Source organism: Sceloporus occidentalis, unplaced genomic scaffold (genome assembly GCF_023333645.1).
Source record: "Sceloporus occidentalis isolate IW3139 unplaced genomic scaffold, rSceOcc1.0.p SCAF_94, whole genome shotgun sequence".
Taxonomy (NCBI): Eukaryota; Metazoa; Chordata; class Lepidosauria; order Squamata; family Phrynosomatidae; genus Sceloporus; species Sceloporus occidentalis.
In genome coordinates this window covers 3,848,079-3,874,966 of record NW_028317074.1, presented here as the reverse complement: position 1 = coordinate 3,874,966, position 26,888 = coordinate 3,848,079, and the positions used below count along the sequence as shown (strand labels likewise).

Here is a 26,888-nt window from a genome sequence, read left to right as displayed (position 1 = left end):
GATTCCAAAACTAAGGGGGTCGCTATATTACTCCATAAATCCCTGCCGTTTCAGCATGTTGACACCTGGAGGGATCAGGAGGGTAGATGCCTCTTCATTAAAGGTTTCGTTGCCACCCAAATGGTCACCCTGGCCTGTGTTTATGCCCCCAAACGCGGTTTCTGGTTTCTGCCCTCCACAAATTAGCTGATTTTCAGGAGGGGATCTCCTTGTTGGGTGGTGACTTTAATATGACGATGGACCCGCGACTGGACAGCTCCTCGGGACGGTCGTGCATCTCCTATTCGCGCATCGCCCGGGTTAAACTGGCCCTCCACGCTATACAGTTAGTGGACACGTGGCGTGTCCAACATCCCTCTACTAGGTATTACACGTATTTTTCCCCTTTTACATTCTCGTTATACGAGAATTGATACTATTTTCGTGTCTCACCATCATTTACCTATGCTGTCCTCCTCCAGTGTGGGTCCCATCACTATAAGTGACCATGCCCCGGTCCATGTTACTCTCTCTTTTAAATGTCTCCCTCCCCGCTCCTGGTGTTGGAGGCTTAATGAGTCCTTGCTTTCCACGCCTGCCCATGTTCAAATTCTTGATAAGGACCTCAAACAATATTTTTCGGAGAATGTTTCTGCCCATCTGCCCTTTTCCACTGTTTGGGAGGCCCATAAGTCGGTGATACGGGGGCGGCTAATTCAAATGGGGGCTACTGTTAAGCGCATCCGTTTGGGTGAAATCATGCGTCTTACTAATGAGATAGCTCATTTGGAATCTAGGCATAAACTCACCTTAGACCCTGACCTCCTGGTCCAGTTGGTTGCTCTGCGAGAGAGGTTGGCGTCCCTGGTGGATAGTCAGTCTAGGCGACTTTATCTCCTAACCCGTAGTCACTTCTATGAATCTGGGGACAAGGCGGGTAGATTGCTTGCTAGGGCCCTTCGTGCCAAGCGGGCTTAGTCCTTTATACCGAAGGTCCGGGATCGCTCCGGTGCCACCCGTCACTCCACGCCTGACATAGCAGCTTGCTTCCGCGATTTTTATGCATCCCTGTACAACCTGCCTCCAGCTCCGGGCTTGGCGCCGTCCTTTCGGGATTCCCTGCGGCAGTATTTGGCTAAATATTTAACGAAACATATTTCCCCGTCGGATGCTGCGCTTTTGGATACCCCGATTGACCTTGCTGAGGTGGTGGCGGCCATTAAATCTCTCCCTAATGGCAAGAGTCCTGGTCCTGACGGACTTACGAAAGCATATTATAAACAGTTTGTTGCCACTTTAGCCCCCCATTTGGTTACCTTGTTTAATGGCATGGCTGATGGGGACCACTTTGACCCGCATACCAACACTGCCCACATTACTGTTATACTGAAGCCGGGTAAGGCGGCTGACCTTTGCGAAAGCTATCGTCCCATCTCATTGCTCAACACTGACATAAAATTATTGGCCAAGATTCTTGCTACTCGTTTGGGGCCCCTTGTACCGTCGCTCATCCATCTGGACCAGGTTGGTTTTGTCCCGGGGCGGGAGGCGAGGGATAACACCACCAGAGTCCTTGACGTTCTTGACCGGGCTGGGCGCCTTCATACGCTGAGAAGGCGTTCGATAGGGTCTCGTGGCCCTATCTCTTCCAAGTGTTGCGCAGCTTGGGCCTGGGTGCGACTTTTTGTAACTGGGTCTCGGTACTCTATTTTAACCCCTCTGCCAGGGTCAAGATTAATGGCTTTCTTTCGGACCCGTTTTTCTTGGCCAATGGTACTCGTCAGGGTTGTCCACTGTCCCCCCTCCTGTTCGCGCTTAGCATGGAACCTCTGGCCAATGCCATTAGAGCCAATCCTGGTATCTCTGGAATGTTAGTTTCGGGGGTGGAGCATAAACCGGCCTTATTCGCGGATGATATGTTGGGGATCCTGTCTGCTCCCCTTACATCCCTGCCCTATTTTCTCCAGGAACTGGAGACGTACCAAGCATTTTCTAATTACAAGATAAACTTGGGTAAGTCGGAGATATTGGGGGTCCACCTGGCGGACTCTACTAAGCTCGTCCCTTCGATTCTTGGGCCTCCAACTCCCTGCGGATCTCTCCCTGCTATTCTCATTGAATTTTGTCCCCATCCTGCAGCGGGTCTCTCAGGACCTGTGTAAGTGGGCCTTCCCACATGTTTTGTGGTTCGGGAGGATTGCCGTCGTTAAGATGAACATCTTGCCACGGTTCTTGTACCTCTTTCATGCCCTACCGATTTTTATTCCCAGGGATTATTTTAAGCAATGCCACCGAGTCTTTTTGAAGTACATTTGGTCGTCTGGACACCATTGCCTCGCTTTTTCCCATCTGGTTCGTCCTAAGCTCCTGGGAGGCCTGGGTGTCCCACACTTGGAGCTGTATTACCATGCGGCTCATCTGCGTCGTGTGGTTGAGTGGACTATTAGGGCTCCTAAGCAGTGGGTGGCACTGGAGGAGGACGCACTCCCGCACCCCATACACTCTTATCTGTGGTTACCCACCCCCGACCGGCCCACCGCTCGCCTTAAACATTGCACCATTTCCCCAACTATGCGTGTCCTCCGGAAATACATGTCCAAGGGTTCTTTGACGTCCTCCACTAGCCCTCTCTTCCCCATCTCTGACAATCCTGCCTTTGCCCCTGGCTACAGAACAGGCAGGACTAGACCGTTTTCTCCTTTAGTTTCCGGTATTTTGCGTTTCTATCATATTTCTGACTCGGACTCAGTCAAACCGCTGCAGACTCTTAGGGGCGTCTCGGCCGCGCCCGAAAGACACCTTTTTTTATGCCCAAATGCGCCACTTTATTGCTTCTTTACCGTGCTTGATGGGTTACCGCAGACCTCTGACGGAATTTGAACGCCTGTGCACCTCTAAGTCTGAGCCGCCCCAGCTGGTTTCCACGCTGTACTCCATTCTCCTTACTCTCGAGTGCTCCTCTAAGCCGTATTTCCTGGCCTTTTGGGAACGGGATCTCCCGGCTCTCTCCGGGGATGAGGTATGGGATAAGATTATTCAGTTGGTTCATAAGGGCGCTATCTCAAGTAGAATCCAGGAAACCTCCTACAAGTTATTGATTCGGTGGTATCGCACCCCACATGCTTTACATCAATTCCTCCCGGATGTCCCGGACCGTTGTTGGAGGTGTGAGACGGGCCCTGGCACTATTTTACATATTTGGTGGACTTGCCCCTTGGTTACCCCCTTTTGGAAGCTAGTGGAAGGGGTGATTCGGGAAGTAAATGACCCTCACTATGTGCTGAACCCTGAGGCGGCTCTCTTGCACCATACATCGCTCCCGGTCGCTGTTTATAGACACTCAGTGACGTACCATATATTAAGTGCGGCCAAAGCTGTCATCCCCCGTTTTTGGAGAAGCCGTGACACTCCGCCGATCCAGGCTTGGGTCAGCAGGATTAACTTTATTGCCCACATGGAGGAGTTGGTGTGGGCCTCCAGGGGCAAGGAATATTTGTTCATCAGGCGCTGGTTCTGGTGGAAGGAGCTCACTTCTTCCCCGCGCTTTCCTGCTCTTTTACAGTCCGCCTGAGGAGCCCCTTCGGTCGTGTGGGTTTGCCACCCCTGGGTCCGCTTGCGCGGCTCACCCTTCCCTGCTCTGGGTGTTCCCCTCTCTTTGTGCCCCTCGACTGCTTCTCTAGCACTTAGGTGTTATGTGGTTGTAGTGACACGCGCCATCTGACTCTGATTTTTATGTTGTGTTCATGATTTTGTTTTGTTTGTTTTTGTTTGCTCTCTCCGTACTGACATCTCCGTGTGCTTACGTACGTGCCTTTTTACCATACGCATTGTGTTGAGGGGGTCTTTGTTGGACACCGCTCTCCTATTATATACCCTGTTTATTGAGCACCTCTGCTCCACACTATGTACTTTTATGTACTTCTCCCTTTCGTTCCGTGACATGATGATCTCTGTCATGCATGATTATCGCCCTGTGAACCGATATGTCGTTTGCCTATGACCATTGATTCATCGTGATTTATTTTGCAGTGCATTGTGCTTCTGTACTATACATGTGCCTTTTGGTATGTTTTCGGATGTAACACATTGTTGTATACCTGATCTTTTATTAAACGGAGACTTGAAAAAAAAAAAAAAAATCCCAGTAGATCAGCAGTTTCTGAAATACTCAGACCAGCCCATCTGGCACCAACAACCATGCCATGCTCAAAGTCACTTAAATCCCCTTTCTTCCCCATTCAGTTGCTCGATTTGAACTTCAGCAAGTTGTCTTGACCACTTCTACATGCCTAAATGCATTGAGTTGCTGCCATGTGATTGGTTGATTAGCTATTTGTGTTAACACGCAATTGAACAGGTGTACCTAATAAAGTGGCCAGCGAGTGTATATTGAGTCAACCCCCCCCTTTGTAGCCAAACTCACAGGTAAGGAGCTAAAAAGCAGGCTCTTAATTAGTCGCAATTATAATTATCTGTGGCGATGTTGCAATGCCAGAATTCACTCACAGACCATGCCTGGAGAAGATATGGAGTGCCTCTGAACTACGTGTTATTATCTTTTTTTTATCTGTATGACCTTATAAAGTGGTAGTAAAGACCAATCTTTTTTGTTTCTTTTTTTTTTTGAAGAAAAGAACGTAACCTTCAATGCTGATTATCACGTGTTTAATACAGATCTCTACTCAACCCCAGGCTGTGTATCAAGTGGCTGCGAAGGTGTAGAAAAACTCAAGTATCTTCATGTAAGTCATACATAACCATTAGAATAACTAAGAGGACCCACTCCCCCCAAAAAATAATTTCAATTTAGCTTTATTATTTTGGCAGACACATGGAATACTTGGCTGTGCTATCTTGGGACCAACTTGTACATACGCCACTTACCAGATGCTTTCGTAAGTATTAAGCAAGGGGAATTTATGTAGCTGACACCCTCTATTTACAGAATGCTGGTCATTCTTCTTTCCTGTCCCACTGATAGTTTGGCATCACTGATTTCCACATCAATTGACAGTTTAGTACTGCTTTCTCAAGCAAATATGCTTTGTTTTTACAGTACCAAGCAAAATGTAGCATTTCTATTAATTTGTTTATTTGGTTTATAATTTGTATTTATGTTTTATCTGTAAAAATGTATTTCACACAAATAAAATCTTTTATTCATGTGTGCTGCCATTTTTGGATATTTGGCAATATGGCAGTAAAGCACTTCTACCTCATCTTTGTATTTCTAAGTAGCTGTGAATAAATCATTTAGCATTGTGTGAGTAATACTACTGATAGCTAGGACACAAGGCATATGTAGGCCCACAAGAAAGTGAAGGAAGTGGATACAAGGAATACTTAGGGTGACCACATGTCCTAGATTGCTCAGAACAGTTCCTTGATGAAGCTGACACATGTCTTCAGCAACCCTCTTCTGTGCCCATGTCATGTCCCTGGAATTTAATAAAGAAAGTGCACGATGTGCATTCCAACCTACATCTGCATCCAGTAAGCGGGAGAAGAGGTATAGTAAGTGACACCGACATCAGTAAATCACGTTGGCAGACCCAGGAGGGGCAATGGGGCAATTAACCCCCCCTCGCCCGAAATAGACACTGGCATGCTTTAGGGGTAGGGATAAAGAGGTAAATCCTGACAACTGTGTGACCCCTGCAGGAGTAGCGAGGTAGCTCATCAGGCGAACTGTCTCTTTGTCTGGTATTGTTAGTGTGTATCTGGTTTTGTGAGTATGTGTGTGGGGGGTATGTGTGAACATTTTGGGTAACATTTTGGGTATCTCTGTGCGAATGTGTGTTTTTATCTGAGTATGTTTGTGTGTGTGTGCGTATGATATTGTCCTTGTCTGGGTATGTGTATTTTCTTGGAATGTTAGTGTGTGAACATGTGTCTTTGATTATGTTAGAGTGTGTCTTGGTATGTTAATGTGTGTGTTAGTGTTGAATGTCTAGTTGTGTTGGTGAGAGTGTCTGTGTGTGTTGTCTGGATGTGTGTTTGTAATTGTGAGTGTCTGGATGTGTGTGTTTGTATGGGTGGGTGCTAGTGTGGGTCTTGAATCCACCCCTGGTAAATCAGTGAAGATTCCACTGTGTTGTGAGCTGATGTGATGAGTGGGCACATTGTTTAGACTGTGCCATCAAATTCACAAATATTTGCAATCCAGAATTGAGGTGGTTAAATGCACACAGAAGTTTCACACTTTTGCTCTGGCAAATATGGACGTTTTGCACTTCACACACAAGTTTATTAAAAAGGCAGATATTTGTGCATAGTCAGTTAGCTGTGCACAATGTTACAATGTATCAGTTGCATGTTTACATTGTATGTGTCTGCCCCTGTATTCTTTTTAAAGGGATACTCCATGCACCATATGCACTTTAATGCAGTCTGAGGGATCTTTTTAAAAGTATGATTTATCCCTTTTGCAAATGCATGTGTGATTTTTCAGCCCTCCCCATACTTATTTACCAGTTTTCCCATCCCCTGAAATTTTCCATTAGTTGAACGCCAGTCAACTCCAGCTCTGGTTTGGTAAATGCTACAGGTGGGGGTCTACTCAGACCCCTTTGCACATGCATAGAAAATGTTCACATTGATTTCAAAGGCAGCATGTTCTTGCCACTGCTTGTAAGGCTTTAACAAATACATGAACTATGTAAATTTAGTTCATCGTTTCCAAGATATGCCTGATAACTGGAAAAACAGAACAAATTCTGCGGATACAGCTTTAAAAGTACTCTGTAAAAAGAAGTACAGCCCCCACTAGTTGTGCCACACTCACAAGATTGTAGTAGGTACTGCGCCTTTAAGATAACCTGTATCTTAGGAATCCTGGAGGTTTGCTGGAACTTTTAAAACCACCTCAACGTTTTTAAAACCGGTCATCTGCTGGATACAAACGAAAGGCAGGCAGTACAATAGCCCATTAAAAACACTTAATGCTTTAAGAAACTAAGTCCAACACGTTTCGTCATATACTGACTTCATCAGGGACTAGTTATAATGCATCAAGAAACATAAGCCAACAAAAAATAAAAGGTTTATTTTTTGTTAGCTTATGTTTCTTAATGCATCAGAGACTAGTTATAATGCATCAAGAAACATAAGCTAATAAAGGTTTATTTTGTGTTAGCTTATGTTTCATTATGCATTATAACTAGTCCCTGATGAAGTCAGTATATGACGAAATGCGTTGGACTTAGTTTCTTAAAGCATTAAGTGTTTTTAATGGGCTATTGTAAATAAATAACTTTTGGAAGATACCCTGCCTGCCATTCGTTTGTATCCAGCAGATGACCGGTTTTTAAAACTTTCTAGGATTCCTAAGATACAGGTTATCTTAAAGGCGCAGTACCTACTACAATCTTGTGAGTGTGGCACAACTAGCGGGGGCTGTTTTAAACCTTTCAAACGTTATCGCACCATTTGTGTTTTTATTCTTTTTACAGAGTACTTTACAGAGTACTTTACAGAGTACTTTTAAAGCTGTATCCCCAAAATGTGTTTTGTTTTTCCATATATCTGTTGTAAGGGGCTTTTTGAAGGAAGAGTCCTTGGGGAAGATACCACATATGTGTTTCGATGAATGAATAGAAGGGTTAAAAAGCTAAGTACCCTGTTTTTATATTATCTTTCATTCTTACAATTTTATTGTATGCCTAATAACTCTCTGGGTGAAGGCAACAAAAGAGACCAATTCATCACTCCATGGGAACAACTTTTAAGTAACTATGTGTAACTTTGAATCCAAGAAGCAATCCAGATTTTTCTTAGCTTCTAGAGTACTTGCCCCCACCACCATCATGTAGGGTATTCCATGGTTTTATGACCCTTGCTGTCAGGGACGTAACTAGAAACTACCGGGCCCTGGTATCCTTCTACCTAGCCTTCGAAGCTACTCTTATTCCAAAAGAAGGCAAAAGCCCAATTAAGCTACTTCGAATTATGCCATCAGGGGGAAAAAATCCTTCTTGACTCCAAAAGGCAATCGGGTTTCTCCTTGGATCACGAAGCTCTAAAATATACATTTTATTTATATCCCTGTATTTCATGCCTTTCCAAAAAAAAAACCAGACCCCTTTTGAAGGCATCTAATGTTTTTGATAACACCACCTCCCTTGGCAGTGAATTCCATATCTTTATTGTCGTTACTGTAAAGGATCCCTTCTTTTGTTGTCTATGAAATATCCGCTCTTCCAGTCTCAGAGGATGACCTCTTGTTCTTTGTACATTTCTGCCCATGAACAGGTCATTGAAGAGCTCTTTATATTGGCCCTGTATATATTTATATAATGTTATCATAACCCCTCTAAGACGCCGTTCTTCCACTGTATATAATTTTAACTTTTTTTGTCTTTCTTCATAACTAGTATATTCCAATCCCCTTATTAATTTTGTAGCCCTCTGTGACGGGACCGACCTGTACCCCGACTGGGTACTCCCGCCAAACGTTGCTTCCTCCTGCCGGGACACCAACAATTAACCCCTTCAGCGCCAGGCAGAACCAGTGTTGTAGAAAGAAGGGGGGGACGTCGCAGCTACCTTGGCACTGTGGCTAGCCGAAGCTTAGCTACGCAGCGTGGTTATTGTCCTGAAAAGGACAATAAAGGATCATAGCAGCCCACCCCAAGCATCAGGCAACACTCATGTTGAGGTGAAAACAGGACTCTCTTTATTTGGGAACACAGGGGTATTTAAACAGTACAAGGGATTGAGTTACGTCCAATAGACACACAAGGGAATTGCGTCCAATAGACACAAGGGAATTGCGTCCAATAGACACAAGGGAATTACATCCTGCCCTCCTTTGCATATGACTATTATATGAGTATTAGCACTCTATTGTAGTCTCTGTAAGGAGGAGGGGGGCAGGACATGTGGTACCTGGACAGGGTAGCAAACAAGGGGAGCAAAAGTACACACCATAATTACAACATATACTGGGAAATGCAGGTATCACAAACAAGAACTATCACAGACGGCACCGATTAACCCGGGGCCGTCACACCCTCCTTTGCACTTTTTCTAGTTCCATAATGGCCTTTTAAAGGACCGGTGCCCAAAATTGTACCGCATATTGAAGGTGAGGTCTTACCATTGACCTCTAAAAAGGAAACATGATATGCTCCTCTCATGAATCATTACCTTGTTTATGCATGCCAAAACCTTATTGGCTCTTGCAGCTGCTTGCTGGCATTGCACACTGTTGACAAGTCTATTGTCTACCATTTTTCCTAAGTCCTTCTCATTGGTAGTTTTACCCAGGGATATTCCATTCATAGTATAGGTTTTTATTATTTTTACCATAATACATAACTTTGCATTTATGTATGTTGAACCTCGTCTGCCACTTGCACGCCTAGTCCCCAACTCTGTCTAAATCCTCCTGCAAAGAAACATCAACATTAGTCTGAATTACTTGCCTAATTTTGTGTCATCAGCAAAAACTGTGACCTGGCTCTCAATGCAGTTTGGGAGATCATTTATAATCAAATTAAAAAAAGAGGACCCAGGACAGACCCATTCACAACAACTCTCTGCATTCTATCTTTTAGCCAATTGTCGATAGAAATATAGACATTTGCTCCTAAGCTTATTTCTGTTAAGAAGGTAGAGTAACCTTTTATGTGGTACCGTATCAAATGCCTTAACAAAGTCCAGATAAATCACATGTACAGCCACACCCAGGTCTATAATTTTATTAATTTCTTCATAGAATGCTAATAAGTTGGTTTAACTTTTTTCCATTTACATACAAACATTTCTTGGGATTAGTTTTACTCTCCTTGGCAATTAGTTTCTCATTTTTCAATTTAGCCATTTTAATGGCCTTTTTGCAGGCTTTGTTGGCATCTTTGTATGCCATGATACTGTTGATCCCTCGCTTTTATAATACTTAAATGCCATTGGTTTATTTCTTATTTCCTGTTTTACTGTCCTGGTAAGGTTTTGATTTGCTTCTTTTGTATTTGTTTCCCATAGGTATTTATTGGGATGTGTCATTTTGCAATGTGTGCTTAAAGGTATTCCATTTGTCCTCTGTGTTTAGTCCAGAGAACAATCCATCCATACAATCCATAGTTTACCTTAGCTCGTCAAAGGTTGCCCTTCTGAAATTGAGTGTTTTGGTATAGTAGGTACCCATTTGCTTTCTGGAATTAATCTCAAATGAAACCATGTTATGTTCAAAATTCCCCAAGTGTTCTCTTACTTTGATGTTTAAGAAAAGTCCCTCATTGTTAGTTACCAGTCCAGACTGGTTGGGGTCTCTACTAATTGTGACATAAATTGGTGTTTAGCGTACTGATGTATTCCCATCACATAAGATTCTATCTTGTATTATCTGCCTAGCACTGATGTCATCTTTATCCAGTACACATGGATGCCAAGGAGTTAAAATTCTGTCTATTTTATTTGTTTCCATAAAAAGGCCCACCAAAATCCTTGGCACCTGGCCCATGATGCCCTTAATCCGACCCTGGGAGAGGTATTAGCAGTAGAGCGAGGAAAGTGTTCATGCTGTTGTACAGAGCCCTGGTGAGACCTCAATTGGAGTATTATATACAGTACTAGAGACCATATGTCCAGAAGGATATAGATATGTTGGAGAAAGTTCAGTGAAGGGCTACTAAAACGGTTCCTGGATTACAGGATAAAACTCACTAGGAAAGGTTAAAGGATCTTAACATCTATAGCCTGGAAGAAAGACGTGATGGGGGGGATATGATAGAAACATTTAACCCCTTAATGACCAATGACATGCCAGACGCTACAAGCAAAAACAGTCAGTTAACGACCAATGACGTGCCTGGCACGTTATGGTATTAAACAGGCTTAGAAAGCGTTCTGTGATAACTTTATTTGCTTAAGCGGTGTTGCTGTAATGCCTCAATGAGGAGGCATTTAGCAACACCAAGATCAGGAAAACCGTGTGACCCCTCCTCGGGGCGTCAACGTCCACCGCACACTGGCAGCGGACACCTGTTTTAAAAACACTAGTGTCGCTGAAGTGCCTCGATATTGTGAAGGCATTTAACTAGCATGGGATAGGCATAAGGATAAGCTAGATATAACATAAGGCCTAGATGGGTTGAATGGATCTTATCTGCTGTCACTTTCTATGTTTCTATGTCTACATTATTCAAAATCACAAAGTAAACTGGGCCATATGCTTGGTTGGTTTCATCACCACTTGAGGCATATTGTTAGATTTTATGTGTCATTGATTATAATAGAGGTTTCCAACAATTGTTAACAAATTTTATGCTTACTTTTTTTTTTAGCCTGAAAAGTACTTTTGGTGTGCCACTGATTTCAGCTGGGAGCTTTGGTCTTTCATGTGACTACAAAAAATATCTGACCCGCATTTTACTTCCAGCCAGGAAAATTACATATTTCTTTTACGAATTTTGGAAATTTAAGGCATCCCCGATCAAATCAGACAAGTGGCAGTCTGTCTACATCTACAAAAAGGATAACAACACAGAATCCTGTTACTGGTAAACATGCCTGAAAGCTACATAACATTATTACAATAGGGGAGAGTATTGTACAAATTAACATAAAATATACAATATTTACCATAACATTGACACATATTATGACCTACAGGTACAGATGGAGAAGAAGACCCCACTCTAGCTTACAGACTGTTAGGAGGTTGTAGGGAAATAAGATATAAGCTAACAGCCATTTGGGGAACAGATGGTTTCTTTCAAAAGTTAGGTTGTGGGTATAAAAAGGATACTTTACTATTCTGAACAGATGAGTTTTTAGTCAGTGCTTAAAGTTAGAATAAGTAAGGGGATTATTCAGAGCAAAGGTAGAAGAGGCACTGTATTGTTAAATGCTCGGTAAGTAGGGATCAGGCGTTTTTTTATTTTTTATTTAATTCTAGAGGCTATGGGGAACCAGTGGAAAGACTGGCATAAAGAGACAAAAGATATAGAGTGATGAGATAAAAAAAATCATCTGGCAGAGGCGTTTTAAATAGATTGGAATCATGAAAGGTAAGAAACAAAGGACAAATTAGAGAGCTTTTTTGGCAGGTCTTGATGAGTGACTGGATATAAGGGGTGAAGAAGAGAGCAAAAACTTCTTCAGTGAAGTTCTCAGCAATGATGGAGATATCAGGAAGTAGGAATATAGGATATGGGTCAATACGCAGAAGCTCAGTCTTGGAGATGTTCAACTTTATGCAATCCAGGCAGGTTGGTAAAGTCATGAGGGTAAAGGTAGATTATGTGTCATCAGCATAGAGATAGTGCTGTTATCGATAAGAACAAGCTAGCTTTCCAAGATAGAAGATGTAGATTTGTAAAGGACAAACAAATAAGACGTGCAGCGCTCCAACAAAAAAGCTATAGGGGATATAAGTGCCAGAGACAGAGATACTAAAGGCACAATTAGACAGGTAGGGTTTGAGCCAGTAAAGAGGATACTATAATAATTAATAATTTGCAGTGTAATTATGTGGTTCACAGTGTATGGTTGTATTGTGCTGTTGCAAAATCGGGACAGGAAGAGGTATAAATGTTGCAATAGGAGAGGTAGAAGTGTATTGTAGTTGGTCAAGGTCACTAAGGACTATAGGTTCATGGAGGTCTTTAAGGTGGCTGAGGTGTTAGTGTTACAGTAAGGTTGCAAGTTTGGAGGTGGTCAATTTTGTGAATATCACAATATGTGGGGAAGATGGTCCAATGTTAAAGATCAAAGGAGGTGGTGAGAGATAACAGTTTGGAAGTAGCAGGGGCATAACGTATTGTTAATAGGTATATTAAATGTCACCCAGGATAAGTGTGGTGATGGTCACACTAGAGAAAATTCCAGTAATTGTGATTAACAGTAAAGCGAGGAAGAAATTAGGATTTAGGACACATACATGGCAAGTGTACAGCGCTATGGATTATGATGATGCAAAATAAATCAATACATGATAAAAGGAAAAGAGAGAGAGGAATTAGGTTGCAAACACTGATAGGCGTGGGAAGAGATAATACCAACAATCTGTCTTTAGGTCTGCGAGTAAAGCTGAAATGTAGGCCACCATAAGAAAGAGCAGCCGGTAGTATCAGCAAAATGAAAGCCAGGTTCAGTAATAGCAAGGAGGTTGAGATACCACAAATTATCCATGATCAATGCACAAATAAAGCAAATATGAAAACATTTAGTTCAAACTAGAAGCAGGGAATTTATGTATGTGTATATTTTAAACTAATATCAAGTTACCCTTATGGTATGCATTCAATAATCAGTGCAAAGCTAGCATATTTTACTATTGCATTAATTTAATAAATCTGTCTTTTTAGAACAGTATTGTGTTCATTTGCATTTTAGTAATCGCCTTTGCCTTTTGTGGACTTGCTCTATGACCATTATGTATAATTTTGTCTGATTTGTCTGCAAGGTATATTAATGCACTGGATTCCAGTGTCTCCCACTTCAATACAATTCTGAATTTCAAAGAAGTCCTCAGAACAGAAGGTGACATTCAGAAGTTTTTACATGAACAGAGCCGAAAAAGTAATGGTATGAACACACCTTAAATATGACTGCCCACCTCTTTTTTTGTTTTGTCTCATGATGTCCTTGTCTTTACTGGCTTATCCTCATGTCCCCTAAATAATAATTTTTGTTTTGTCTCATGATGTCCTTGTCTTTACTGGCTTGTCCACTTGTCCCCTAAATAATAATTAGGGTGTTATATTTAATAGTTTAAGTCAGGGGAGGGCTGGCATCTTCTAGACCGGAGGACAGGTAAAGCCAAATGGCCTCATTGGCCCCTTGCCCCACCAGTAGCTAACATACTCACTCGCACAAATATAGACTTACTATAGACAAAGTTACACTAATATACACATTTACACATACTTACTTTCACACTAGCTTACACTCTAACACACATTTACACATCTGTGATAGCATGCACACATACACAGTCATGGTGGCACACACTGTACATACATACTTTCATGCACACTTTCACATACACACTTATGCTAACACACACAGATATACACACTCATGCTTACACATACACACTCCTAACATACATAGATACATACGTACATACTCCCTTCCTCCCTTACCCTCTCTCTCTCTCTCTTGCTCTCTCTTTCTTCGTGCCTCCCTTACCCCCTCAGTCCCTTACCCCTTTTACCTTGTTTATAGCTGCTCGCACATTCTGTTTGAGCAGCCTCGATTTTATTGCGGAGTCAAAGTGTTTTCAGTTTATATGACACCAACCTATCACTGCCTGCTTTTATGTCACATAGCAAGTGCTCACAGGAAAAATTATGAATGAGACAAACTTTTACTTGATTTAACCCCTTAAGGACAACGGGTTCTCCTTAAACCCATTAAGGACAATGCAGTGTAAGCCTGTACATGTATGCTCTTTGTCATGAAGGGGTTAATAATTATTTTTGGGAAGAGTTTGGGCAGTCAACAGTACTAGGACTGATGATAAGTATGTCAAACAGAATCTTTCTGAAAAAATTTTTTTTAATATGCAGGTTGGTCAAAGTATTATATGCTAGTGCCTCATTATATCTGAATCTAATATTTAAAATGTCATTATTTTGTCTAGTTTTCCTTATATGCGGATCACCCAGTGATGTTCAGATGCTACGGGAAAAAATTCCTTCAGACATGATCATCATACTTATTGATATATTTAAGTAAGTGTTTATTGCATCTGATTTTCATTTTTTTTTATTAGTAACTTAGACGCATAGAATTGACAGAAAATAAAAAACATTTTCATTTCATTTTTGGGGCATTGATTTTCAGATAATAAATTTAGTTTCCTGCCCTTTCAGTTGGGATGAAATTCAGAGAGTCTCTCTCCTACTCAGTTCTGTGTCTTAATATGGGAATCCGTCTATGACTTATGTGAGCTGGTGTTTGTATCACCATACTGGGTAACAGGCATTATTTTCCCGCAGGCTTCCCTGTCACCATCTACACCAAGTGAATATATACTCCCTGTTTCTACTGCCGCTCATTTACCCTCCTTCCAGGGTCTTAAAGCATTTAGATATTCAACCCAATGGGGCTAGCAACCTATACAACAAAAACAACATAGGTTTGTTGTTTGATACAGCTTTTTAACTTAAGGTCCAACTTGCGCTTACAACTTTGCAAGCTACTAATGAGTTAAAAAATATACAAGTGGTTTAAAATTTCAGCTACTAATGTTAGGAAGTTTTACCAAAAGGGTGGTAGATAAGTGGAACAGCCTCGCATCAGAGGTAGTAGATGCTGTTACAGCGAGGGAATTTAAACATGCATGGGAAAGGCATGAAGCTAACCTGAATTTAAGACTTGGCTGGCCCGCAATTTTTTATAGTCCTTTTTTGTAACATTAAAGTACACCATACTGATAACTCCATTCATTATCAACTTTGTTATTTACTGATCAAACTCCTTAGCTTTACCAGAGGAAACAATCAAGGGCACGTATATGAGTGACCATTTTATACCCATTTACTGCATTTACTCAAAACCCCTCTGTGCTGTTTTTAATCCTGTTGATCACCACCTTCTTCCTGACTCGCTTTCTTCTATGGCAATACAAGATACAACTCACTCCTGGATCTCGTAATTTATTTATCTTTCTTGTCAGCTTCTCTGGGAAGACATTTTCATCTCTTCCACTTTCTTTTTGGCTTCCCTCAATGATTAGTCCTTGGCCCTCTGCTCTTTTTTCTTTACATGTGTAAGGCTTACTAGGAGAAGAAGTCCAAAATGCAGTAAGGCTGGTTGCAAGGTACCAGGGGAGGATACAATCTCGTATTCAAGCAAGCAAAAGGTCAAGGCAGGTGTCAAAGTACCACATTTTATTTCTGCCATTATGGGACACACTAAGAAGTGCATGAGGTGTGTGTATATATATATACACACATATATACACACACACTGATTCACATATACACAACATCACATATATTTGCTACACTGACCACAAACTAAGGGAAGACTGTGAGAGTCGGTGCAGTCTTCCCTCCTTCGGACTCTACCGTGACATTGAGAGGTCCTCTCCCCCCCGTAATCATCCCCAGAGTTCCTTTGTCCCCTAATTTACTAACCCATACCTATCTTTTACTTACTCTCTGTAGTTCATGTATAGATCAACTGAATAAGACATACAAACCATATATTTGCAGGTATACATAAATAATGTATGGAAACATAGCATAGCAGTTATAGATCAACACATTAACACACAAACCCAGCTCTGCATGTACAGATCAACTGAAATTCACATGTGAACTCAGCACTGATGGTATAGATCAAATAAACAGAATCACACATACAAATCCTGTATTTGCAGGTATACAATAATAATATATGGAAACATAGCATTGCAGGTATAGATCAACTGGAAATCACATGTAAACTCAGCACGGAGGGTATAAAGGGTATATTTCACACAAATCATTTACACATATTCATTAATGCATTCTCACAAATTCATTAATTCTCTCACTCATTCACACAATTCATCCACACATTAATTCGTACTCTCACTCCTTCAGACAATTCATACACAGATTAATTCTTTAATTCTCTCACTCATTCTCACTTTTTATTTATTTGAATATTCTTTCCACCTGTCACGTTCTGCCCAGGCTGCGGAGCTGCATATCTGTCTTGCTTCAGTTTCCCTGTTTTGCTTCGATCCATTCCTGGATTTCCTTTTGCTCTGTTCTGATCTTCCATTCCTTGCTTCTGCTTCAGCTCTTTGCTTCAGCTCTGTTTCCTTTATAAGGTGTGCCCCACCTGTGTGTTCTGTTTGTCTCAGTCTGCAGTCTAAGGTATGTCTCAGTGCTATGTGTTTTGATTACATGTTTGGTTTGTTTCGTACCACTGTCAGCAGGGATTAGCGTTAGGACTCAGCGTCATTGGAGTACTTTGGCGTAGTGGTGGGCTAAGCATACTATGGCCATATGATGTGACGGAATCTCCAATTGTTATCATATAGTTCTAGGCTAGTTTCTGTATTCATGTTTGTTTGTCTCTTATGTACCTTTGCCCTTCTTCCTTGTATCATCTGAGGATAGGGCGTTAGTGTGCTATGTTGTAAGCATCCTTAAAGAAGTGGGTTGAGGGATTTTTTGAAGGAATAAAGGCAGGGGGAGAGACGGATAGACCGGGTTGAGAGCATTCCAGAGGATAGGGGCAGCCCTTGAGAAATCTTGTAAGCGGGCATGAGAGCTAGAAATCAGAGGAAAGGATAGAAGGAGATCATTGGATGAGCGGAGAGACCGGTTAGGAGTGTATTTAGAGATGAGTGAGGAGCTGTAGGGAGGGGAACCGTTGTGAAGTGCTTTGAAAGTAAGAGTGAGGATTATGAAATGAATCCTGAAGCGCACAGGCAGCCAGTAAAGAGATTTAGCCCTTGCCTTCATCCCTCACATTTAATCCTACACCAGATCCTGCCACTTGCACTTAAAAAAATCTCACATCTGCCTATTCTTCACCCAAGGAGCCACAAAACCTTTATTCCATTATCTCCTGCCTCGACTATTGCACAAATGTTTTGGTTGGCATCCCTATATCTCAACTTTCTCCTCTGCAATCTATCCAAAATGCTGCTGCTCCAGACATCGCATTTTGTTTCTCCGCTCTGTGAAGCCCTCCACTGGCTCCTTATTAACTAGACTTGTTAACACACGATTTAGACCAATTTTTCATTTTGTTTTGGGTCTATTTGTTGTCCGACAACAAATGTCCTGCCATTTTGTTTCTGAAGGGCTTTTTACATTAGGAAATTAAATTCATCGTCACTAACCATTATTCACTTAAGGGAGAGTGAGAGAGCATGAGTAAGAGAGATTGAGAGTAAAAAAAAAAATCTAAATGCAAAGAAAATTCAGAGCTCTCTGCTTAATTTTCATTTGTTTTGTTGGAGTTCCTCCTCATTTTTGGACATTCTTAGAAATTAAAGAAATTGGTAAATTGTGTGAAAATTACAGATCCTATGAACCCGGATGCAAAAGTCTGTTATTAACATAAGAATTAAATTTAAAATCCTTATACTAATATATAAAGCCTTACATAAAACCGATCCCTCATACATTTCTGCCCTTATAACAAAATCATTTCCTACTTAATCCTTACATTATTCCCATGTGCTGAGGTTTTCCTTCTTGCTTTTCAATTCCTCCTTTACCTGCTTACAAGCCTTAATTCATGCTGTCCCATACCTATGGAACTCACCTCCACCATACCTTTAGCTTTCGCCTTCCTTCTCAACATTCAAGACAAATCTCAAAACCTGCTTTTTCAGAGAGGTGGACATTATTTGCAGCTAGAAATTATTTGTCACCAATACATCTCCCACATCTATTTAAGGCACTATCTCTCCCTTTCCTCAATACCTTAGGTTTCTCTATACCACATTCCATCTAGAATGTGAGCTTGAAAGCAGAACCCACAATTCTAATTTTGTGATATCCTTTGAAAATATGTATTGTAAGAGGCGATACATACATTGTTGGTGCTATATCCATAAAAGGTAATACAAATAATAATAATAATAATAATATGTTCTCTTCCAATTTTATTGAATTGAGAACAACATATCACTATTACTGCTGAGACATGGCAAGTTGTACACTTGTTTACATCAATTTTTTGACTTGGCATTTTTCATCTTATGTGCTCTTTTTACAATACTGCTCTCTCCCTTCATGCTTAATTTAATAATTTTAATCAGTTTTTTTATATAAAGGGCAACTCTATTGCTTTTTCTATATTTTATGTTTAGAGAATACCTTCATATTACATTTTAGTTATTTGTTTTTATTGTATCTGGTATGCCCAGACTGGCCATCTGACACACTGGGCAAGTGCCCAAGTGCCCAGGGGACCAGTGGCCGATAGGACTGGATACCTGTGGCTGCATGCTACCTGAGAATAAAATTGTAACGTGCAGGTGCACATATGCAGCAGGCAGCTGCACTTACATTATATGGCAGCAGGTGGCGTTAAAGTGTGGGGCCATTTAGTCATCCCCAGTTAGTGTATGGTGTCAGGTCTCTGTAATTACCACTAAATCAATGACCTTACTTGTTATAATTGCAATAAGATCAGGGGTTGTATTCCCTAAACAGCAATCGTTTGTGTACACGGCTCTAAACACGTCACATATATATAACTTTCCAAACACGCACACATCAGGACAGGCTCTGCCACAACGGCACCCAAACACACACACACCAGGACAGGCTATGCCACACCGACACCCAAACACCCACATCCAGATGGGCTAAGCTACAACAATAATATTAAAAAAGTATTTTTCACACTGCTTTGTTATTTACCCCCTATTGTGTTTTTGCCCCCTTGTGTGTCTCCCCAGCCAGCACTATGTGTATTTATGCACCCATCCTGCCCATCCCTTTAGTATTGATTTATTCAATGGCCCCACTGCCCCCCCTTGTGTATTGATGCCGCCAGCACAGATAAAATGCTGCCCTGCAGTATGGGGGATGTATATCTGACAGCATTTTATATGTGCTGGTCAGCAATATATAAAAGTTATACATGTTCTGGAAAACATGGCCGATGTGGTCACCCGAATGACCCCACACCCTTGTGTATTGCCTCAGCTAGCCCAACATTGTAAATTTATCCCACCACCACCCCCTTTAGTATTGACTTATGTGATGCTCCCAGCCAGCACCCTTGCATTTTGCCCCCCCCTTTACTATCATGTCAGCTCTGGCACCCAGATTGCATGCACAGGACCTGCCTAACACCCAGATTAGAAGGACAGGACTTGCCACCCAAACAGCCTGCCTTTGGCATCCTAGCCTCAAACAGTCTCCATGTGTCATGCCCCCCACCACTAGTTACACATCCATGCTATTACACACATAATTTACATATTAACAAACATTCATTCACTCATTCATATACTAATTTACAGATACTCATTCATTCTCAGATACAACATTCCCTCATTCACAAATATTCATTCCCTCAATCACGCATACTCGGTCATACACCCCTCTCCACCCCCTTACCTGAACTGCAGATCTCTCGTGCCGCTCGCAGACTTTCGCAGAGGCGGCTGCTTCCCTCTCTGTTGCTCGAAACTCTGTGCGAACAACTTCTCTTGTACCGCCCAGGGGAAGCAGGAAATGGAGCAGAGTCATGTGATGTGACGTAAATTGACCCGACTCCACTGGTTTCCTGCTTACCCTGGGCGCTTGAAGAGAAGTTTTTCGCACACAGAGGGAAGCAGCGGCCCCTGCGGAAGTCAAGGTTAATCTGGCCCTGCATCCGGGGACATGTCTGGGGACATATTTTTTCCAGGGACAGTGTTCTCAATCCAGGGACTGTCCCGGAAACAGGGGACATCTGGTCACCCTAGTTTTGGGGAATCTACTAGTGATAAAATAACAAACCTGTGAGTCATTAAAATTCCTCCACTTCTACACCAAATCCTGTAAACCTGTTAATCTTTTATGCACCCACCAGATCATGTTTATAGAAAAATCCTGCATATTCAACATAATTAATAACTTACTAAAATAGAAAAAAAAGATAATTCTGATTACTGCTATACAATGTATGTATATAATAACATATCATGCTTAGTTTTTTTATTTATCGACATAGTCCTTACAGAAATTAATAATACTAGCTACTGCTTTATGTAAAACTGCTTTTAACTAACAAAACTAAATTCACTTATTCCCACAGCCCTGTGTATTATGAGAATAGCTATGCTGAAGAGTACATGCAAAATGTACTGGTGCTGACATTACCTCCGTCCAATTTCAGCAGAATATCTAACAACTCACAAACAACCCAACTAGTAAGTTATCATCTAACACTGTATGAAATGCTACTAAATAGTGAAAATTAAATGTTACAACTGGGTATTATGACATTCTGTGGACTATGCACAGGGCTGGATTAAGATCATAATGGGCCTGGTGCTGAGGATTTTGGTGGGCATTTTTATGGAAATAAATAAAATAGGCAGAATCATAACTCCTCGCCCTTGTGCCCACATGCCACACTATCTAAGCCAGATGTATGAGATAGACTTTTATGTGATGGGATTGGGAGTACATCCATACACTAAAAAGGTCATGATACACCTGAAGCCACAATTTAGTGTCACTAATCCTTTTCAATAAAATATGCAGATTGAAATAGAGTAAATAACACAAAACCTTTACTTTTCCTCTAACTGATTTCTGGGCCTAGAAAGTTTTGTCCTCTGAAGTGACTACAAATTCAGAAGCGTGGTTTATCTCTGGATAAGTAAAAATTTAATAATTCTTTGTAAGTAAAGTGCCAGGAAACAGATGACCAAACACACACACACCAGGACAGGCTCTGCCAAACCGACCCCCAAATATACACACACCAGGACAGGCTCTGCCACACAGACACACCAAACACACACACACACACACCAGGAAAGGCTCTGCCACACTAACCCTCAAACACACACACACCAGGACAGGCTCTGTCACACACGCACACACACACCAGGACAGGCTATGCCACATTGACGCCCAAACACACACACCAGGACAGGCTGTACCACACTGAAGCATTAAAAAAATATATTTTCTACACTGCTTTGTCATTGACTGCCCCTTTTGTATTTTTTCCCCTTGTGTATTGATGCCCCAGACAGGCCCCCTTTACTATTGATTAATGTGTCCCCCCCACAACCTTGTGTTTTGCCCCCCTTTGTGCATTTATGCCCCCACACCCTTGTGTATTGATTTATGTGATGACCCCACTGCCATGTGTATTACCCCCAGCCAGGTGTGTACCTAAAGTATGTGGGACCTGGGGCAGATCCTGTATGTGGCACCCACACACACACTTTAAAACTGCATAGCTTCTATCATTAGAGGCAGACATTGACAGGGGTACAATATAACTGTTATCATTATATACTGAGGCAGACATCGATGGGGGTACAGCATAACCGCTATCATTATATACTGAAGCAAACATTGACAGTGGTACAGCATAACTGCTATCATTATATACTGAGACAAACACTGACGGTGGTACAGCATAACTGCTATCATTATATACTGAGGAAAACATTGACGGTGGTACAGCATAACTGTTATCATTATATACTGAGGCAAACATTGATGGTGGTACAGCATAACTGTTATCATTATATACTGAGGCAGACATTGTGTCACGAACCGAGGACACAGGTAGATAAGGAGCCCAGGTGCAGGGCATACGAGGGGCTCTGTCTGTACCCCACGATGCATGATGGCTTGGGGTTGGTACAGACAGGCGCAGGAAATAACTCAAGGACAGAAGATGCGGATTAAGAGTTGTATTGCATATGATGGTACAATATATATACACAAAGAAAGTCACTTGGCAGGAAGCCCTCTGGTTGGGGCACACACGGCAGGAAGCCCTCGGGTTGGGGCACACACGGCAGGAAGCCCACGAGATGGGGCACACTCGGCAGGAAGCCCACGGGATGGGGCACACTCGGCAGGAAGCCCACGGGATGGGGCACACTCGGCAGGAAGCCCACGGGATGGGGCACACTCGGCAGGAAGCCCACGGGATGGGGCACACTCGGCAGGAAGCCCTCTTGCAGGGCACACAGCACGACTATAAGCCCTCTTGCAGGGCACACGACTAGAAGCCGTCTTCCAGGGCACATGGCACGGCTAGAAGCCCTCTTCCAGGGCACACAGCAGGTTGCCCACTTACAGGGCACTCGACTTGGGAGTCCACTTAGTGGGGCGCTGGCCTCAACTCAGGAACAAATCAGGAACCAAAGCAGGAACAAATCAGGAACCAAAGCAGGAACAAATCAGGAACCAAAGCAGGAACAAATCAGGAACCAAAGCAGGAACAGATCAGGAACCAAACAGGTAGTCCTCAAACTTCAATGTCAAGGCCCAGACTGCAGGGCTGGGCAGGTTTATAAAGGCTGACTTGATCAGGTAAGCAACTGCAGCTGGACCTGATAATTAGTCTGAGTGGTTCTAAATGGCAAGGGCGGCCACTAGTGGCTGGAAACATGAAATGAATGGCACAAAGTTTAACCAAGTCCATACAGCAAAGGGTGAACGTTACACATTGACAGGGGTACAATATAACTGTTATCATTATATACTGAGGCAAACATTGACGGGGGTACAGCATAACACCTGTCACTATATACTGAGGCACACATTGACAGGGGTACAGCATAACACCTATCACTATATACTGAGGCACGCACTGACGGTGGTACAGCATAACACCTATCACTATATACTGAGGCAAACATTGACGGGGGTACAGCATAACACCTGTCACTATATACTGAGGCACACATTGACGGTGGTACAGCCTAACACCTATCACTATATACTGAGGCACACATTGACAGGGGTACAGCATAACACCTATCACTATATACTGAGGCAAACACTGACAGTGGTACAGCATAACACCTATCACTATATACTGAGAAAACATTGACGGGGTACAGCATTACACCTATCACTATATACAGAGGCACACATTGACGGTGGTACAGCATAACAGCTTTCACTATATACAGAGGCACACATTGACGGTGGTACAGCATAATCCCTGTCACTATATACTAAGCCAAACAGTGATATAGTGTAGGCCTATTACGTCAGTGTCTTGCTTAGTATATAGGGATGCACCGAAATGAAAATTCTGGACCGAACCAAAAATTCAGCATTCACTTGGCCGAAACCGAAAATAATCCCCCCAACCTTTAAAAAAAAAAACCACTTATTTAAAGTAACTCACCAAAATTAGACAAAACTAATTTTGTTAACAGCAAGCACAATCCTATTATGCCCAAGCATACCCAGATTCCAGCATGTACTGGCTGACTTAGCATTATAGGAGTGTGATTGCTGACAGCAATCACACTAATATCATGCCCAGGTTCTAGCATGTACTGGTTGCCTGGGCATGATAGGAGTGTGATTGCTGTTGGCATATATATTTTTATTTTTCTATCACATTGGGTGAATTTATTACATTTGTTCAACCAGGGCCGGCCCTGCCACGGAGCAGAGTGGGGCAATTAGCCCAGGCGGTACTTTTGAAGAGGCGCTTTGCCGCCCCAAGCGGTTTTTTGGGGGTTTTTTTTAAGCAGAGGAGAGAGAGGGGCACAGCTCGGTGCCCTTCTCTCTCCTCTGTGCGCCCTCTAGCTTGGTCTCGGTGCTGACTTGTAATGCTGAGCGCCAAAATATGACGTCATTTCCGGCGCTCAGCAATGAAGAAGTGCGCGCCGCAGCAGAGTAGGGAGCACTTGCCAGGACAACGGGAGGAGGCTTCAAGCAGTGGGTGCACAGCTACCTGGGTAACTATAGATCTTAACTCTGTAATTCTGATTGAGTGTTTCTTGGGCAAGCACCTGCCTCCCATATAATGGCCCACCCTCCTAATCAGCCACCCACCAAATAATTGTAATAAATGAAATAAAATCTTCCATTTCCCTAAAAGCAGTCAGCACTTAAATTGCTAAACTAACATATTTCCTAACTAAACATACTTTTTTGTTTTTTCCCCTTTGTTTTGCTTTTTATTTCTAAGCACTGGACAACACACATAAACCAGCACTAGCTCTAATAAAGTAAACAATCACCTACCAAAGATTGTTAATTAATAAAATTCACTTAATTTCATATAATCCCCCAAATACTATCAGTGAGTAAACTAAAATTACTCACACTTAATGTCCACCAATCATGTAAAAAAAAAAAAGTTAACGAACATTTAAATTCCCCAAAACTTAGGCTAATGACTCCCAAATCACCCACACAATTTAGCAGCTAAAAAAAGGTAACCCTAAAATTCCCCACTCAATAACCTTAACACTAAAATTCCCTAAGTAACCCTAACCCTAAATTCAGTACATGATTTTCCCTGAAAGTAATTCCAACCCCAATTAATAAAATTATTTAAAAATGTAAAACATTAAAAAAGTGAGATAGGTATAAGGTATTTTGTGTGATGGGGTGATGTGTGATACGTGTGAGGTGTTTTGTATAAGAGGTGTGAGGGATTGAGGTGTTTTGTGTGATGGGAGTAATGTATGATAGGTGTGAGGGTCTGAGTTGTTTTGTGAGATAAATATGAAGGAATGAGGTCCGTTTAACCCCTTCGTTCTCCTATAGAGGTACCGGGACGTCCAAAAAACGCCCACAAAGAAACCCCTATGGACGTCCCGGTACGTCCAGCCCTTCATGCAGCGTCAGGAACACATCCCTGCCGCTGCACGGGAGACCAGGCTGTCGTTTGACAGCCTGGACCCCCCACTGACAGCAGAAGCCGGCTTTGCTGGCTTTCTGCTGTCCGATCGCCTGTTACCGGCATGAAAGCCGGTAAGCTGTTACACTGTAAACTGCCCGATCACTGCTGACGTAACCCGGAAGGTCATCGGACCTGCGGGGATATCCTGCCCTCCGATAAGGCACAGAGACGCTACGATCTCTATGCAGGTCTGTGAGGACCTGCATAGAGATCACAGTGTGATCGGTGCAGGGGGATCGCGGGGAGGGGAGTGAGAAACCATCTCTCTCACTCCCCCTCCCGTCCTGAAAGAGAAAAGCTGAAAAAAACCAAACCGGTTAGTGATTTAAAAATAATATTAAATAAATCATTAAAATAATAATATAAATAATACTAAAAAAAATTATAATGTGAGCTGTGATGTCATTGTGACATCACTGGCATGTTCAGGAGGTCCCTAGGAGGACCTCTTACCATTACTGTGTACAAAAAAAAATATATAAAAAATACAAAAAAATTAAAATAAAAAAATAAAAAAAAAATATAAAAAAAGCTAATAAAAAAATTCTTAAAAAAACCTTACTTCCCATTGCCCTAGCATAACATCTAGCCAGTATAACCCTCCTGCCCCCGTTCACAACCCCGAAACCCGTTAAGCCATAGGCATAAAAATGATACAAAATTGTACACCTAATAGTATGCTCCCTGGTGCTGGGAAAGTCGGGAAAATCTATATAAATTAGGTATTTCTGAAATCAGGACACCTGAATTGATAAACTTGGAGGGGATTTTCCATCACTAAACAAAGAAATAAAGTGCTGCGCAAAGTTTACAAACGACACCACAATATGTGCGGAAATTAAATAATACTTAAATTCATTAAAATGGATTCTTCAATAGGTTCCTCTGTTGAGAAGCCCATAGAGTCCCTTCTGGGGAATGGAGTTTCTTCTTTGTACCGGTGTACCAGAAAAGACCGGAGGAGAAGGAGTTAAAAAAGTAGTAACTTTAATATAAATAAAAAAATATAGTATCTTACATATAAGAACACTTTAATGCTCCCGTGGGAAGGACCGGAATAACGCTGTGTTATAGCAGGAACAGCTTGGTTCTCTCAGGATTCCTCTGTGTCCACTTCCTCAATGGGCGTATTCAGCACAACGCGTTTCACCAATCGGCTTCCTCAGGTGCATAGTCTCTCCACCTCCAGTCTTCCCATTTATAGAGCCATTAACCTCTTCTCTACCAATCACTTGATTAATTGAGTCCATTAACCCCTTCTTTACAAAGTCACTCAATTACCATAAAAATATAGTTAATAGATAAAACACATAAGAACACATAAAAAATACCAGTGTTCTAAATGAGGTAGTTACATATAAAATAGCCACAAATATATCATAATAATATGAGTTCCTGCTATAACACAGCATTATTCCGGTCCTTCCCACGGGAGCGTTAAAGTGTTCTTATATGTAAGATACTATATTTTTTTATTTATATTAAAGTTACTACTTTTTTAACTCCTTCTCCTCCGGTCTTTTCTGGTACACCGGTACAAAGAAGAAACTCCATTCCCCAGAAGGGGCTCTATGGGCTTCTCAACAGAGGAACCTATT

At 42.0% G+C, this 26,888-nt stretch overlaps 1 protein-coding gene across 1 annotated transcript in view; it reads left to right on the top strand.

Moving 5' to 3' along the window:
• The window catches only part of LOC149284413 (guanylyl cyclase C-like), a 159,841-nt gene that overhangs the window by 20,797 nt on the left and 112,156 nt on the right, over positions 1 to 26,888 (top strand). Inside the window, exons 3-8 of the mRNA XM_089496809.1 lie at positions 4,614 to 4,721; positions 4,807 to 4,874; positions 11,265 to 11,480; positions 13,388 to 13,509; positions 14,570 to 14,660; positions 20,698 to 20,812. Coding sequence (XP_089352935.1) covers positions 4,614 to 4,721; positions 4,807 to 4,874; positions 11,265 to 11,480; positions 13,388 to 13,509; positions 14,570 to 14,660; positions 20,698 to 20,812 — 720 coding nt within the window. The remainder of the gene's footprint in view (positions 1 to 4,613; positions 4,722 to 4,806; positions 4,875 to 11,264; positions 11,481 to 13,387; positions 13,510 to 14,569; positions 14,661 to 20,697; positions 20,813 to 26,888) is intronic.